At 36.4% G+C, this 18,906-nt stretch overlaps 1 protein-coding gene across 1 annotated transcript; it reads right to left on the reverse strand.

Annotated features, from left to right (window-relative positions):
* Window positions 1-496: 496 nt before the first annotated feature.
* On the reverse strand, window positions 497-11,100 carry LOC110943349. Its single transcript, XM_022185101.1, has 4 exons — window positions 10,722-11,100; window positions 10,379-10,668; window positions 1,026-1,525; window positions 497-959 (listed from the first exon to the last, which is right to left on the reverse strand). The coding sequence occupies exons 1-4, from the start codon at window positions 11,098-11,100 to the stop codon at window positions 497-499; spliced, it is 1,632 nt and encodes a 543-aa protein (XP_022040793.1).
* Between the last annotated feature and the right edge of the window lie 7,806 nt (window positions 11,101-18,906).

The raw sequence follows: 18,906 nt of genomic DNA on the forward strand, positions 1-18,906 counted from the left end.
CATATTATGAAAAGATATTCGGAGACCCGACAAAGGATTATGACCCTAAAGTGCTGGAACATGCATGGGATTACACATATTGGGATGAAGATGATGATTGGTACTTTGACCCATATGAAGGGGAGCATGGTTCTGATTCGGATTGGTCTTGTTTGGATGATTGTCACTGGAAATAGGGTAGAAAGCAGCATCTAGATTTGTTTAGTTGTACGTTGTATGTTGTATTTTAGACTACTTAATTAAGGAATTTGTACTAAATGTTGCAATGTAATCGAATCACTTTCCGCCGAAATTCTGTTTGAACACAAATGTGAACATAATAAAGTAGCCATATGCAAACAACCAAACATCTTCATGACAACATAATAAACTTACAAACATAGTCTAAAGTTACAAACCATAATCAAACGTGCAGAAATGAAAACAGACATTGTCTTTAACAAACTTGACAAACAACCAAACAACTACAGATACTACAAACCATAAAAAACTTCCATCACTCATAAAGATTGTCAACTAGTGCACCTTGAGTGGCAGTGTGTAATTCCTGTGAAGCAGTGGCTTGTTCACCCCCTTGTCCTTTGCAGCTCCTGACATTGTGACCCATGTTCCCACATTTACCACACTTGATGGTGCTTCCCTTTCTGGTCATTTTACCTCCTTTGTCGAACTCCTGCTCAAGCTCTTTTTCACCAAATGCCTCCTTTCGTTTCTTCTTTGGCCTTCCAACTCGTGTATGATGCTTTGGTGGGATGAGTGTTGTTGGACACTGTGAAGGAGTCCACATATTCAGCCCATTGATTGGCTCTATCACATTCTCATAAACTTTCTTCCATGTTGACAGCCAATACACATCAGAAACCCACTCTTCTGGTATGCCAGCATCAATGCTATTCCTTGACATATCCCATATGGCTGCAACTGCATGTTTGCAAGGCATCCCTGTCAAATCCCACTTCCTGCATGCACAAGTTTTATGTTTAACATTCACAACACACTGTGATCTCGGACCTGTTACTTGATACTTGTCTGAGTCAACCATTAAAACAGACATTTCAGCAGCCTGTTTCTTGATCTCATCGTAGACCTCAGTGGCATGAGGTGTTAGTGGCCCCATACACTTTGCTTGCAATTTCTTGACATTCACTATCCTCTTGGTCATGTACTCCCTAATGAATTCTAGGCATGTGATAATCGGCTTGTCCCTTGCTCCTATGATTTGTCTGTTAAAAACCTCACATATGTTGTTCAGCAACATATCACATTTAGCTCTTCCAGAAAAATATGCACTTGACCAAGCGGTGTATGGGATCTCATTCAGCCAGTCATACATAGCTCGTTCTGTTGTCTTAATTTCTTCCATAGCTTTGTTAAAATATGGAATAGATGTCTTCCTTCCGGCTGACCCAAGCAAATTCTTGTAAAGATATCCATGCCACTTAGATTTCATGTTCTCATGGATGTGCCTCAAGCAAAATCTATGCTCACCATTAGGAAAAACAGCTAGCATAGCTGGAATCAGACCCTGTGATACAAATTGCAATTAATCCTAATAGAATTTGAAAGTTATGAATTAACACTTAACAACTCAATACTTTTTGTCTGTCGCTGATGAAGGTGAAACAAGTGTAAGGACTTGCAAAAATGTCCCAAATAGACCCGTAAGTGAAAACCTGGACCCTTGAAACCCTAATGTGCATGAAAAACCAAGAAAACAAGATTTCTGGGTTTCATGTGGGCCGCGTAAGAGTAAGCTTAGTCTTACGCGGGCCGCGTCAACTTAAATTTGACCGGATAAGCATGCCGGGCCACGTGTCGCACATGTGGCAGCTCTACTTGTGAGGCCCTCGCGGGCCGCGTAAGTGTTTATTAAGTTTTACGCGGGCCGCGTAAATTGTTGTTTAAATTAGTTTATCAGGCTTATCAGTAGACTAAATTCTGCTCAACTAAACTTGCAAAGTAAGTCATTCTCTTTTTATCAACAATGTTTTACAATACTCCAATTATTTTCAAAGTTATAATTACAGGGATTAAGTCGTGGTTATCTTGAATCACTGGCTAGTGGGGTATTGTGCACATTACTAATTTCTCACGGTTAGGTTCATAAACATAACAGTGATAATCATTACTACTTGGGTGAAAGGACCCAATAGTGGTATGACCATCGTCATCAGGGTGTGACACGGCGCTAGATAAAAATAAGATAAAAGCCATTGTAATCGCTCTTATGTTGTAATTTATAGCTATGTGTCGTTTTAGCAAAATTGAGTGACTCGCTAATATTTCCCCGCTGATAAAAATCTTTTTAGAACATGTTTCAGGTGACCTGCTGTGAATTAAGGAAAAGTGCTACGGAGCACTAATAAAGCTTGAAGTGGTGGCTCAGTTAAATAAATAAACATGTTTTGTAAAACAGGGAATTTCCTCGTGAAATTCCTCTATTGTAAATTACGGGGTTCGTCCCAAATTATGAAATAAAATAATTGGGCATTTTCAAGTTTAAAGATCCTGTTAAACTTTCGCTATCAAATCAAATAATAAATACCACGGGTTTCTGTCCCGCGGCTCCTGGACCGGGTTAAACCGGGACGGGGGTCGTGACAGAAAAATGTGGTATCAGAGCCACTGATTTAAGCCAATTAAGTATTTAGAATTACTTAATTTTTCTGATTGCCATTCTGTGATTTTATGAAATTTTAATTTGCAAAATTTTAACTTAGAATTTTGTGTGTTCCTCCATGTATGCTAACAGCATGAATGAACTATCAGAAGCACTCCAAAACTTTATGATCCATACCACCGATATGGATATCACGGGAAACCCATCTGGCTACCAGGCTGATATGGAAAAGCCAATGGTATTCCAGGCCCAACCCCAGGATAAACCAAAGGCGAAAAAGAGAAGAAGGTTTGTAGGCTGGAGGCGTGTGAGTAGGAAGAGACTAGCGGTACAGAAAGTTACAAAGACTGAGGATCCCAAGGATAAAGGCAAAGGAATAGAGATTGGAGAGAGTTCCAGGCAAGCCCATGAAATGTCATCATGGGAGGAGCTGGATCGTAAACTGGCACTTAGTGACCTCATCGGACCTGCCGATGAAAACTTCTTCAGTTACCCAATTGAATCACTACTTCCAGTTAATTTAGAGCCTGCTATCCCAGATCCTATTGTCAACCCCCGACCTCTACCAGGAGAGCTGGAAGAATGGTGGACCACTGACTGGCAATTTCAAAACCTCTTGAATAATCCTAACACCTTTTTCCCTCAGTTCGACCCGGAGCCTGCACCAAACCCACCAATGAGCAATGAGAACTTGGCTGAACTCCGCCACTATGGCGAGGAGCTGGTAGACGCAGGGAATAGAATCCGGGAAGTGGGAGAACAGATCTCCTGTAAGTACGACGAGAGGGAACGTCGTTTCTGAAGTACCAGCTGACGGGGATTGTGTGTGGTTGTGTGGTTACGTGTTTAATAATAATAAAATAACAATAAATAATAAAAAAATAAACAGGTAAAATAATTTAAAATAAAACTTTTGTAATATAATTGGTGTGTACGGATGCCTACTAATATATAAAAATATCGAATTCGCAAAGTCGACAATTTTGGCTATACGTGTTTAGATGTGTGATTGCTTTACTATGTTTGATTATTAACTGTTTGGTTTGGTTATTAATCATTTGGTAACAATAAATTGTAACTATATTGTTCATTATTATTATTCAGATGGAAAACGCGGGAAACCAACCATTTAATGAAGTTAATCAATCGGAACACAATAATGAGGATCATTTCCTAAATCGGCAAGATATAGAAAACATCGTCGCTCAGGGAATAGCCAATGTTATCCCGGCAACCGTCGCTGCTGTTAAAAGCCCTGTTGAGCCTTCACAAGCTCATCCCAGTAAACGCACGCGCGACGATAATTTCAGTAATAGTGTTAACGGAGGCGGCAATAACGACAACTTAATTCAGGCACCAATACTTAAAAGAATGAAAGCTGCAACACCTGGTTGCACTTACAAGGAATTTCTTGCCTGTAAACCAGCTGAATTTGCAGGCAATGAAGGGGCGACAGCCGCACTGCGTTGGTTAGAGAAAATTGAAGCAGTAATTAAAATAAGTAAATGCGCAGAGGAAGACAAAGTTATGTATGCTTCTCACCTTTTCAAGGAAGAGGCATTAGAGTGGTGGAATACGGTACTGCAAGCCAAGGGAAGTGACATGGCTTATGCCATGAATTGGGAAGAATTTAGACAATTGGTAGAAAGAAAATTCTTTCCCGAATACGAAAAAGAACAAATGGTAAACAAGTTCCTGAGCCACCGAATGGTGGATGTTGACTGTCGAGGGTATACTTCGAAATTTTTCGAGTATGCCAGAATTGTACCAACTCTGGCTTCGCCAGAGCCGGTACTTATTTCTCGCTACATTTGGGGTTTGATTAGCGAGATTCGTGATATTGTCAAAGCTGCAAGACCCTGCACGATTGACGATGCGGTGGAGTTAGCCAACACTTTGACCGACGGACTGGTACGCACGAGAGAGGAAAACCAGAAGAAGGAAGTGGCCCAAAAGATTACCCAAGGATCTCGTGTGGGTAATAGTAGTAATTTCAAGAAAAAGGGAACCGGACAATCTTCCACTGCTCCATTTTGCAGTACCTGTAAAAGAAAGCATTTTGGAAAATGCAAAGGGTATTGCAATTTCTGTACAATTCCAGGGCATCAAGAAGAAGATTGCACGAGGAAGAAATCAACAATCTGCTTCAACTGTGGAGAAGCTGGACACTTTAGACCAGACTGTCCTAAACTGGTCAAACCAGCTGATAACAATGCTAAACCTGCAGAAGGAACTACCAAGAAGAATGCAAGAGCCTTCCAGTTGACTACACAAGAAGCAGATTTGATTCCGGATGTGATAGCGGGTACGTTCCTAGTTCACAACGTTTATGCGAAAGTATTATTTGACTCTGGTGCAAACCAAAGTTTTATAAATACTTCGTTCTGCCAAGCTCTTAAGCTACCTTTAAACAAACTTAGGCAGATTTATACAATAGAAACAGCCGACGGTAACTCTGTTAGCATAGATCGAGTCTTGTAGGAAGGCAAAATAGAACTTTCAGGTCATAAATTTTCTGCAAACCTGTTACCTATGAATTTAGCTGGATTCGATGTTGTGTTAGGAATGGATTGGTTAGTATCCAACCATGCTCGAATCCTCTGTGATAAGAATTCCATAGAAATTCATACACCCACAAGAGGAATAATTATGGTTACAGGAGATAAGCCACGAAAGCCAATGAAATTCATTTCAGTAGTGAAAGTGGCCAGTTATTCAAGAAAACAAGGAATAGCATATATGGTTTCGGTAGTTATTAATACCAAAAATAAAGAACTTAAGAACATTCCAGTAGTATCAGAATACTCGGATATATTCCCAGAAGAACTACCAGGCTTACCACCCGATAGGGAAGTAGAATTTAGGATTCATCTAATTCCTGGAACTACACCGATCGCCAAGGCACCTTATCGGTTAGCACCCACCGAAATGTTAGAATTGAAAAAGCAGTTAGATGAATTACTAAGCAAAGGATTTATACAACCTAGTTCATCCCTGTGGGGAGCACCAGTGTTGTTTCTGAAAAAGAAGGATGGTTTGATGCGAATGTGTATCGATTATAGGGAATTGAATAAGGTTACAATTAAGAATCGATACCCATTACCTAGGATTGATGATCTCTTTGATCAGCTTCAGGGAGCTAGATATTTCTGTAAGATAGATTTACGCTCCGGATACCATCAGTTAAAGGTACAAGAAGAAGACATACCTAAAACCGCTTTCAGAACTAGGTATGGCCACTACGAGTTTACAGTTATGCCATTTGGATTAACAAATGCTCCGGCAACATTTATGGATATGATGAACAGAATCTGTAAACCGTACTTGGATAAATTTGTAATTGTCTTCATCGACTACATACTTATTTATTCCAAAAGCCAGGACGAGCATTGTGAACATTTACATGCACTCTTAACTTTGTTAAGAAAAGAGAAGCTTTACGCCAAATTCTCCAAGTGTGAATTTTGGCTCCAGGAGGTGCAATTTTTAGGACACATGGTGAATCATGAAGGTATTCACGTAGACCCCTCCAAGATAGAAGCAATCACCAAATGGAAGGTCCCACAATCAGCTATGGAAGTAAGAAGTTTCCTAGGGTTAGCTGGATACTATAGGTGATTCATTAAAGATTTTTCTAAGATAACTGTGCCATTGACTAAGCTAACCTGTAAAGCAGTGAAGTTTGAATGGGGACCTAGACAAGAAGAGGCTTTTAAGGTTTTAAAGCAAAAGTTAACAAATACCCCAATTCTTGCCTTACCAGAAGGAACAGAAGATTTTGAAGTTTACTGTGATGCTTCTAAGTTAGGATTAGGATGTGTGCTAATGCAACGCAAGAAGGTAATTGCGTATGCCTCAAGGCAATTGAAGAAGCACGAGGAAAACTATACAACACATGACTTAGAATTAGGATCAATAATTTTTACCCTTAAGATTTGGAGACACTATCTGTATGGAAGTAAGTTTACCGTTTATACAGACCATAAAAGCTTAAAGTATATATTTGGGCAAAGAGAATTGAACATGAGGCAAAGAAGATGGATGGAAATTCTAAGTGACTACGACTGTGATATTCAATATCACGAAGGAAAAGCAAACGTAGTCGCGGATGCTCTAAGTCGTAAGTATCATGAAAAGCAAAAGCGAGTTCGTGCTCTTAGGTTAAATCTACAATTAGATTTAATGGAACAACTGAAAAACATTCAGGAAACAGCAATCAACGATGATGCCGAAGGAATGAAAGGAAGGATAAAGGAATTAGGGCAAGGCACTGATGGAATTTGGAGATTCCACAAGAAAAGGATTTGGGTACCTAAGCAAGGAAACTTAAGGAATAAAGTTTTAGAAGAAGCCCATAAATCTAGATATACCATGCATCCTGGAAACAATAAGACGTAAGAAGATTTAAGAAATAAATTCTGGTGGATAGGAATGAAAAAGGACATGGTTAGCTATGTATCTAAGTGTCTAACTTGTTCGCAAATGAAGGCAGAACACCAGAAACCTTCAGGGTTACTCCAACAATTAGAAATGCCTGTTTGGAATGGGAACTAATAACCATGGATTTCGTTACTAAGTTGCCCAAAACTAGGAAAGGTAACGATGCGATTTGGGTAATTGTGGATCGATTAACCAAATTTGCTCACTTTCTGCCAATGAAAGAAACCTTTAGCATGGAAAGATTAGCCAAATTATACGTAGACGAGGTAGTATCCTTACATGGAGTCCCACTCTCCATTGTATCGGATAGGGATAGTCGTTTCACTTCACATTTCTGAATGAGTTTTCAAGAGGCAATGGGGACCCGACTGAACTTAAGTACTGCATACCATCCCCAAACAGATGGGCAAAGTGAAAGGACGATCCAAACCCTGGAAGACATGCTCAGAGCATGTGTAATAGATTTTGGTGGAAACTGGGATGATCACCTACCCTTAATTGAATTCTCCTATAACAATAGTTATCATTCAAGCATCGAAGCTGCCCCGTTCGAAGCACTGTACGGACGTAAGTGTAGAACTCTAGTTTGCTGGGCAGAAATAGGAGAAAGCCAATTATCAGGTCCTGAAATCGTACAAGAAACCACCGACAAAATAACTCAAATCAAGGAAAGACTAAAGATCGCTCGAGATCGTCAGAAGAGTTATGCAGACAATCGACGCAAGCCACTGGAATTTCAAGTCGGAGACAAGGTACTCTTAAAAGTTTCTCCTTGGAAAGGGGTAGTCCGTTTTGGCAAGAAGGAAAGTTAAGTCCAAGGTACATAGGACCATTCCCAGTAATTCAGCGCATAGGACCAGTTGCCTATCGCCTACAACTACCAGAAGAGTTAGCTGGAGTACATGACGTATTTCATGTATCTAACCTCAAGAAATCTCTATCCGATGAATCTCTGGTAGTACCTCCTCAGGATATAAAGGTGAATGAAAAGCTAAAGGTCGTTGAGAAACCACTCCAAATAGAAAACAGAAAGGTCAAGTTTCTCAAGCACAAAAGACTAGTGCTGGTCAAGGTCAAGTGGGATTCAAAAAGAGGACCTGAATACACTTGGGAGCTGGAATCAGAAATAAAGCGAAAATATCCTCACTTATTCCAGTAAATCTCGAGGACGAGATTTTAAATAAGGTGGGGAGGATGTAAGGACTTGCAAAAATGTCCCAAATAGACCCGTAAGTGAAAACCCGGACCTTTGAAACCCTAATGTGCATGAAAAACCAAGAAAACAAGATTTCTGGGTTTCACGCGGGCCGCGTAAGAGTAAGCTTAGTCTTACGCGGGCCACGTCAACTTAAATTTGACCGGATAAGCGTGCCGGGCCACGTGTCGCACATGTGGTAGCCCTACTCGTGACACACAAGCCCTATACGTAGATTAGGAGGTCCTCGCGGATCGCGTAAGTGTTTGTTAAGTTTTACGCGGGCCGCGTAAAACTCATTTTTCTGCTATAAATTGCTTGTGCATGGGACTTGTTCTGTGCTTGAAAATTTCAATCGAAAACGAAGTTTACTGCTCAAAATCATAATTTTACTTAGGGAAACGCTGCCGCGGATACAGGGTATTAACTCGATCACTACTACGATACAATGTCCGATCGATTGAAACCGATCTGATGGATGTTTAAGTGCTGCCCATAATTGGGCTATACCTTGTCATTCGTCGTAGAGGGTTTTAATCTCGTGAGCTTATCGTAAATGTTGTATTAAGTTACTTACCTAGTTTCGTGTGCATTGTTGTTTAAATTAGGTTATCATGCTTATCAGTAGGCTAAACTCTGCTCAACTAAACTTGCAAAGTGAGTCATTCTCTTTTTATCAACAATGTTTTACAATACTCCAATTATTTTCAAAGTTATAATTACAGGGATTAAGTCGTGGTTATCTTGAATAACTGGCTAGTGGGGTATTGTGCACATTACTAATTTCTCACGGTTAGGTTCATAAACCTAAGAGTGATAATCATCACTACTTGGGTGAAAGGACCCAATAGTGGTATGACCATTGTCACCAGGGTGTGACACGACGCCAGATAAAAATAAGATAAAAGCCATTGTAATCGCTCTTATGCTGTAATTTATAGCTATGTGTCGTTTTAGCAAAATTGAGTGACTCGCCAGCATTTCCCCGCTGATAAAAATCTTTTTAAAACATGTTTCAGGTGACCTACTGTGAATCAAGGAAAAGTGCTATGGAGCACTAATAAAGCTTGAAGTGGTGGCTCAGATAAATAAATAAACATGTTTTGTAAAACAGGGAATTTCCTCGTGAAATTCCTCTGTTGTAAATTACGGGGTTCGTCCCAAATTATGAAATAAAATAATTGGGCATTTTCAAGTTTAAAGATCCTGTTAAACTTCCGCTGTCAAATCAAATAATAAATATCACGGGTTTCTGTCCCGCGGCTCCTGGACCGGGTTAAACCGGGACGGGGGTCGTGACAACAAAACTCAGCCGTACACCTTAGGTCATCTCTCAACAGTTGCAAAAACCATTTCCAGCTTTGTGTTGTTTCTGCCTCAACAAAGGCATAACAAACTGGATATATGCTATTGTTCCCATCTATACCAACATCACTCAAGATCTGTCCATGAAATGGACCTTTCATGAAACAACCATCGACACCCAGCAATGGTCTTCCAGTCATCTTAAATCCTCTCATCATAGAGGCAAAACAAACATAAATCCTTTGAAACTGCCTTGTAGGACTACCTGAGTTCCCACATGGCTCCACATCAATTTTAATTGTACTACCTGGGTTGGCTTTTAGATGTTCATCACAGTGTGACCTTAGAAGACCATACTGTTCTTGGTAATCACCATAAATCCTCGTAGTTGCTATCCTCTTGGCTCTAAAGACCTTATGTAGTGATATTTCTAGCTGATGCTTCCGAAGCAGTTGACTTTGAATTGCATGAATGGGCATGTCTGGATTGCTTTCAATCATAGGTTGGATCTCTCTGGCAATCGAACTCATTGTGTACAAAGAAACGGCCCTTGTTGTCAAACAATTATGTTGATTATGAATGTTCTTCACACACCACTTATCCTTGGCTGTATGCCTTGAGATGTGAACTGCCCAAGGGCAGGTGGGCTTGGTATGCCTTTTAAGGTGCTTGTATTTTTGCCATACTTTGCTACATTTACTATTTTGCCCCTCATCTCCCTTTTTTTACAGGACCAAGTAGTGGTGGATTACTTCCAAAACGTACTATCCTATACTATAACAATTCATTTTTTTTAGAATAAACACATCCCTCCTTGCCTTAAGAGCATAATCTTTCACCATCTGATTCATCTTATTCTTGTCATCAATAAGCTGACCAACAAAGAATGGCAGATCATTTGGTCCTTTTAAACCACCCTTGTTTCTCCTCCTTTTCTTCCTGGCAACCTTATCTCTAAGGCTTGAATTGTCATCAGACCCACTTTCAAAGTCCTCCAGGTCTACAGGCAGATGACCTTCTTCGCTTGTCTCATCATCATGATCCCCATCATTTGAACCATCCAGTTCTTCCCTAGTAAATTCAACATTAGCCCTGAACTTCTGCATACCTCTATTTCATAAACCAAATTATCTTCCTCAATATACTCATAATTAGGATCACCTTCTTCACTCTCTTCATTATGATCTTCAATTTCTTCCTCATCTTCATTCAGACTATGATTCTGATTATTTATTAGAAATGTTGCTGGAACAATTGCTTTACAGGGCCCTACAGGACCTTCACTTGACTCAATCAAGATTGTTGACCTCCGGTGTTCAACATACATGTCTATCATGTGGACTCCTTGTCGCACATGATCAAAGATAGGCTCTAAGTCAACATCACATTTTAATGTCCTAAGACCAAAATCCAAAGAACAGTAGGGTTCCTTGTAATGAATGCTGAAAAAGAGACCATCATTGTATCCTAATTTTTTAACCATCTCCTCTAAAACATCCGTATTCAACACTCGAAAATCTACATGATCAATGTAGTTCATCTTCCCACCAAAGTATTTCCTATTTGGGTTTTCCACAAAATTACCTCCATGGTGAAATTTTATGGTAAATTGAGTTTGGGTTTCACATGTAAACAAACATCAATAACAAATTAACACAGAAAAAGGTTCAAATTTTACCTAATTCAGACCCTGTGAGCTTGCATGTCACTTACGGTACATTTCATCCGGTTCGAAATACTGATCTTCAGCTCTAACCTTCCATAATCGAAGATCCATGCCCGTAATAGTGTTCCAATCGACAGTAATTCTTCAAGAATGCATGATCGCCAATGAACAACTCTTGATTTTAGAGGTAGGTTAAGTTGAGGGTTTCAAAGTGATGAAATGGGAATTATATGAGGTTGCAGGTCAAGATTAGGGTGAATTTACCTTTTTGCCCTTTGACCATTAAAAGAAAACGTTGATATGTGATGGAAACATGGGCCAGGGGGTAAAATTGCGTCATAATATCAACGTTGGGGGGGGGGGCGGGGACAATTGCAATTAGTTCGTTAGGGGGTCAGAGTGTCAATTGGCCTAAACCCCAGGGGGTAAAATTGCAGTTTACTATTTCTTATAATTATATTAAGTTTGTAAATCGCAAAGTACAATATAAAAAAGTTAGAGAAAAAAAGACAACAGTTTATAAGAACCATTTAATGACTTGATAGATCACTTTTATGATGTGGTTACCTATTCTATCACCAACAGTGATATAAGAGACACAAAATTAAATCAATTCTTTGGTTTTAATTTGTAATATAAATACGCACATCATGATGCCCAGTACCAATAAATTATGTTACAACCATTTGAACCAAGCTCATATAGGTTCGAGCTCTTCGTTTTGAGTTCTATTTTCAACAATCGAGCATAGTTTTACATCTAAGGTTCGAGTTTGGTTTGACTCAGTTCAACTAGTTTATTATTAATTGTTTTGTTTAAAACACACACACATAGAATCTTTGTTTTGTTTAAAACACACACACACACAGAATCTGGATCTTGTACAAGGCATCAAGATCATACGAAGCATAGGCGACAAGTTTAGTCATTCATCTTTTAAGATCAATGGCTCAAAATTAGTCAATGACATTTTCGTAAATTTTAGGTTCAAACAACTACTGAAGAAACAAATAGAGAAATAGTATATTGGTCATTTCCCATTTGAACTCCTTCCGCCTTGATTTATAAACGGCTATAACTTTTTCATAAGTTAATATTTAAAAAAAAATTATAACATATTAACGAGCATTTCATTTTCTTTAATTCGAGTAACTTATTACTATAGTTTTCTTAATAACATTTATATGATTTTAAATACACATTACGTGAGTTTGAATACCCAACACATGACTACGTTATATAACGCAATAGACTAAAAAAACACACAAAAAATGTGTTTTTCATTCTTTTGTAAACGCAATACTTAAAAACATAAAAAATGGGTTTTTCATTCTTTTATAAAACGTAATGGACTAAAAATATAAAAATATGTTTTTTATTGTGTGGTCAATGCGTTATAAAACACAAAGTACTAAAAACACCAAAAAATGTGTTTTTTTTATTGTGTTATAAAATATAATGGAGTAAAACAAAAAAAATTTGTTTTTTCATTGTGTTATAAAACACAATTCAAAGACGTAATGAATTAGGCTAAAATCGCAAAGTACGATATAAAAAAGTTAGAGAAAAAAAAGACAACAGTCTATAAGAACCATTTAATGACTTGATAGATCACTTTTATGATGTGGTTACCTATTCTATCACCAAAAGTGATATAAGAGACACAAAATTAAATCAATTCTTTAGTTTTAATTTGTAATATAAATACGCACATCATGATGCCCAATACCAATAAATTATGTTACAACCATTTGAACCAAGCTCATATAGGTTTTAGCTCTTCGTTAGTTCTATTTTCAACAATCGAGCTTAGTTTTACATCTAAGGTTCGAGTTTGGTTTGACTCAGTTCAACTAGTTTATTATTAATTGTTTTGTTTAAAACACACACACATAGAATCTTTGTTTTGTTTAAAACACACACACACAGAATCTGGATCTTGTACAAGGCATCAAGATCATACGAAGCATAGGCGACAAGTTTAGTCATTCATCTTTTAAGATCAATGGCTCAAAATTAGTCAATAACATTTTCGTATATTTTAGGTTCAAACAACTGAAGAAACAAATAGAGAAATAGAAAATTTTGGTCATTTCCCATTTGAACTCCTTCCGCCTTGATTATAAACGGCTATAACTTTTTCATAAGTTAATATTTAAAAAAATTATAACATATTAACGAGCATTTCATTTTCTTTAATTCGAGTAACTTATTACTATAGTTTTCTTAATAACATTTATTTGATTTTAAATACACATTACGTGAGTTTGAATACCCAACACATGACTACGTTATATAATGCAATGGACTAAAAAAACACATAAAAAATGTGTTTTTCATTCTTTTGTAAACGCAATACTTAAAAACATAAAAAATGGATTTTTCATTCTTTTATAAAACGTAATGGACTAAAAATATAAAAAATATGTTTTTTATTGTGTGGTCAATGCGTTATAAAACATAAAGTACTAAAAACACCAAAAAATGTGTTTTTTATTGTGTTATAAAATACAATGGAGTAAAACAAAAACAAATATGTTTTTTCATTGTGTTATAAAACACAATTCAAAGACGTAATGAATTAGGCTAAAATCGCAAAGTACGATATAAAAAAGTTAGAGAAAAAAAAAGACAACAGTCTATAAGAATCATTTAATGACTTGATAGATCACTTTTATGATGTGTTTACCTATTCTATCACCAACAGTGATATAAGAGACACAAAATTAAATCAATTCTTTGGTTTTAATTTGTAATATAAATACGCACATCATGATGCCCAATACCAATAAATTATGTTACAACCATTTGAACCAAGCTCATATAGGTTCGAGCTCTTCGTTTTGAGTTCTATTTTCGACAATCGAGCTTAGTTTTACATCTAAGGTTCGAGTTTGGTTTGACTCAGTTCAACTAGTTTATTATTAATTGTTTTGTTTAAAACACACACACATAGAATCTTTGTTTTGTTTAAAACACACACACACAGAATCTGGATCTTGTACAAGGCATCAAGATCATACGAAGCATAGGCGACAAGTGTAGTCATTCATCTTTTAAGATCAATGGCTCAAAATTAGTCAATGACATTTTCGTAAATTTTAGGTTCAAACAACTGAAGAAACAAATAGAGAAATAATATATTGGTCATTTCCCGTTTGAACTCCTTCCGCCTTGATTTATAAACGGCTATAACTTTTTCATAAGTTAATATCTATAAAAAATTATAACATATTAACGAGCATTTCATTTTCTTTAATTTGAGTAACTTATTACTATAGTTTTCTTAATAACATTTACATGATTTTAAATACACATTACGTGAGTTTGAATACCCAACACATGACTACGTTATATAATGCAATGGACTAAAAAACACACAAAAAATGTGTTTTTATTCTTTTGTAAACGCAATACTTAAAAACATAAAAAATGGGTTTTTCATTCTTTTATAAAACGTTATGGACTAAAAATATAAAAAATATGTTTTTTATTGTGTGGTCAATGCGTTATAAAACACAAAGTACTAAAAACACCAAAAATGTGTTTTTTATTGTGTTATAAAATATAATGGAGTAAAACAAAAACAAATATGTTTTTTATTGTGTTATAAAACACAATTCAAAGACGTAATGAATTAGGCTAAAATCACAAAGTACGATATAAAAAAGTTAGAGAAAAAAAAAGACAACAGTCTATAAGAACCATTTAATGACTTGATAGATCACTTTTATGATGTGGTTACCTATTCTATCACCAATAGTGATATAAGAGACACAAAATTAAATCAATTCTTTGGTTTTAATTTGTAATATAAATACGCACATCATGATGCCCAGTACCAATAAATTATGTTACAACCATTTGAACCAAGCTCATATAGGTTCGAGCTCTTCGTTTTGAGTTCTATTTTCAACAATCGAGCTTAGTTTTACATCTAAGGTTCGAGTTTGGTTTGACTCAGTTCAACTAGTTTATTATTAATTGTTTTGTTTAAAACACACACACATAGAATCTTTGTTTTGTTTAAAACACACACACACACACAGAATCTGGATCTTGTACAAGGCATCAAGATCATACGAAGCATAGGCGACAAGTTTAGTCATTCATCTTTTAAGATCAATGGCTCAAAATTAGTCAATGACATTTTCGTAAATTTTAGGTTCAAACAACTGAAGAAACAAATAGAGAAATAGTATATTGGTCATTTCCTATTTGAACTCCTTCCGCCTTGATTTATAAACGACTATAACTTTTTCATAAGTTAATATTTTAAAAAAAAAATTATAACATATTAACGAGCATTTCATTTTCTTTAATTCGAGTAACTTATTACTATAGTTTTCTTAATAACATTTACACGATTTTAAATACACATTACGTGAGTTTGAATACCCAACACATGACTACGTTATATAATGCAATGGACTAAAAAAACACACAAAAAATGTGTTTTTCATTCTTTTGTAAACGCAATAATTAAAAACATAAAAAATGGGTTTTTCATTCTTTTATAAAACGTAATGGACTAAAAATATAAAAAAAAATATGTTTTTTATTGTGTGGTCAATACGTTATAAAACACAAAGTACTAAAAACACCAAAAAATGTGTTTTTTTAATTGTGTTATAAAATATAATGGAGTAAAACAAAAAGAAATATGTTTTTTCATTGTGTTATAAAACACAATTCAAAGACGTAATGAATTAGGCATAATGAACCAACAACCACAATTCATCAATTAATGTAAAGCACAATAACGTGGGTTGTCTTAGCTCTTGATGTATATGAGTTTTAAAAGACAATGGAAAAATGCAAGTATTCAATGGCGTTGATCAACAAACAAGTTGAAATCTTTCCATTGCTGTAATAGTTAGTCATGATAGCAATGAAGCCCACAAGAGAGGTTGTGCCCCCTGGAAGAGATAAGTATGCATGAAAGTGTCAAATGTAAACAAACTATTGAACTGCCAAATAAAAAGAATGTGGCACTGGAGTTGGTGGTTTGGAAAAATTAGGAAAAGTCAACACTATAGAAAAACCAGTAATAAGATCTGCGCGCGTTGCGGGGTGGGTACTTCGCAAATATCGAGTGGATTAGTCCAACCGCTATGTGATGTGTTAACCATATGAAAACACACGTATTGACGTATCCGATTGAACTCAATGTATCCTAGTTGCATTGCGATTGAATCAAAACGTAACGTAAATCGAATTTATATCGTACAATCATAACGTATTATACACGACCCGACTAACTCGAATTTATATCGTCAAGCCAAAAACTCTCGAGGGGGTCAAAGTGACATTCACAAAGTTCATAAAAAAGTTAAGTGGTTAAAAATCTAAACTGAAGGGCTAAGAAAGGGTAAGATAAAATTTGATAAAGTTTTAGGGTAAGAAGGAAACTATAACAAAGTTGGGGCTGAAAAGAAAACTTCCACAAAGTTGGAGTGTTAAAAGCAAACTATTTGTAAAATGGAGTAGTAATTTAAGGACTAAATTTGCCATTTATAAAATTTTGAAGGTACCAAAGTCAAAGGCTAAAATTACAACATCATGAAAGTATGAGGGAGGGAAGGCAAAGTCGGTGGGTTTCCACCGACTTTGTTTTTTATAATCTACAAACCTACATATATCAAAATTTTCTTACATATACCCTACACATTATAGAATTTTATCTTATGCACGTCGAAATTTACCCTACACACATCGAAATACACCTACACAACTCGTTTTTATCCTACACACCTAGTAATTTATTCTACATTTTAAATTAATTTGTTTTTTAATTTAAAAAGGTATATATTTTGAAATGGAGTTACAGATTTAATTTACTTAGTTATTAAAAAGGAATAATACAAATTAATGATCTATGTAAGTTTATCAAATACTCTTATATTAAAATTAAATGAAAATAATAAATTAAATAAAGAAACTGCCATTTTGGTCCCTGTGGTTTGGGCACTTTTGCCATTTTAGTCCAAATCTCAAACTTTTTACATCTGGGTCTCTGTGGTTTGCATTTTGTTGCCATTTTAGTCCAAAATTTAAAAACCCTATTTTTTGACTGTTGCAACCTCCTATTTTGTCTTTTAGTTCAGGGGCATTTTGGTCATTTTGCTTTTCATTTAACATTTTCTTAATTCAAAAATTAATATATATATATATATACACACACATACATAGCAGTTCATCTTCATCATCATCATCGACAACTTCAGCTCTCTCTCTCTGTGTGTTCTCTGAACTACCACCACACCACCACCACCACCCCCACCACCGCATCATCCCCACCACCACCATCCCACTGCCGCCAACACCACCATCTCACTCTAAAACATGCACACACACACACTCTCTTTCTCTCTCCAAACACCCATCTCTCCCTTCTCTCTCTCTGTAAAAAGATTTGTAAAAAGAAACGAAGCTCAGATCTGTAAAAAGAAACGAGGCTCCAACAACAAATCAAAACAAAAACCGATTTGTAAAAAGAAACGAGGCTCAGATCTGTTTTACAATGGGAGCAAGGAGGAATAACATCCATGGCCGCAAACAGAGGTTGCAAGCGCACTTGCCCTCCACCGATTCTAAAACACCTCGTAAAATCACGTCCAATAATATATTGACACGTGTAATAAACCCTAATAAAGTCCAACATTGAATTTAAGGGACTAATTTTTCGAAAAATCGAAAACTTTGATTATGAAAGGACTATAAGTGTTAGCATACCTAAAATAAGTTTCTAAATAACCTCTCATGATATTTATATTCACAAATGAGCCACTTGGCGATCGAGTGTAGCCGTTTGTGGAATTAATTGAAGTTTGCGCAATAAAGGGTTAAAAGCGTCAACATGTTAATTCTTACCTCTGAGTGACCTTTTAACAAACCGGGAGCTTCATAATATTTAATTATACTCTCGGGAATGCCAAATAATGGCCGTCTAAGGTTTTTATGCCTATAAGTAAAGTTACGCGCAACTTTGCAAGTTAGAGGGACTAAAAGTGTCAATATGTTTAATTATACCTCTGAATGACCTTTTAGTGAGCCCGAAGCATCTTGATATTCAATAATACTTTCAAGAATGTTAAATGTGGATTAGTAAGGCTTCAATGCTATGAAATGATGAGATGCGCAAGTTTATGCAACAGAGGGACCTAAAGCGTCAACTTTTGAATATACCCCTCTCGGTGACCATTTAAGCGAACAGGAGCGTAGTAATATTTAAGTATATGCTTGGGAATGATTAATATGGGTAATGGAAGGCTTAGATATCATTAAACGGCATTTCGCGCTACTTTGCGCAATTAAGGGACTAATTGCGTCAAACTGCAAAAGTATGTCGATTCGTCTAGAATCGGAGCTTCCGGAATATGACCATAAGTTAACATACCCTATTTATCCTTTATATATCTTAGATATAGGCTTAGAGGTGTTTGGTGCGCAAAAATAAACTTTTAAGTCATGCAGGGACTAAAAGTGTCAAAAGTGCACAAGTTTGCATTTTCGCGCATATCTTACATTCTGAATATCCCCGGACACCCAAAAATTTGTGTAAGCACTAAAATATTTTATTTTAGTGTTTGGCTTGATAAAATTCCATTCGTCGTGTAATTTGGATCGTTTTTAACGTCCGTCCGTGTTTCGTCGTAATTAGCCGAACAACGGGACCGT

The sequence above is a fragment of the Helianthus annuus genome, chromosome 5, assembly GCF_002127325.2.
Source record: "Helianthus annuus cultivar XRQ/B chromosome 5, HanXRQr2.0-SUNRISE, whole genome shotgun sequence".
Taxonomy (NCBI): domain Eukaryota; kingdom Viridiplantae; phylum Streptophyta; class Magnoliopsida; order Asterales; family Asteraceae; genus Helianthus; species Helianthus annuus.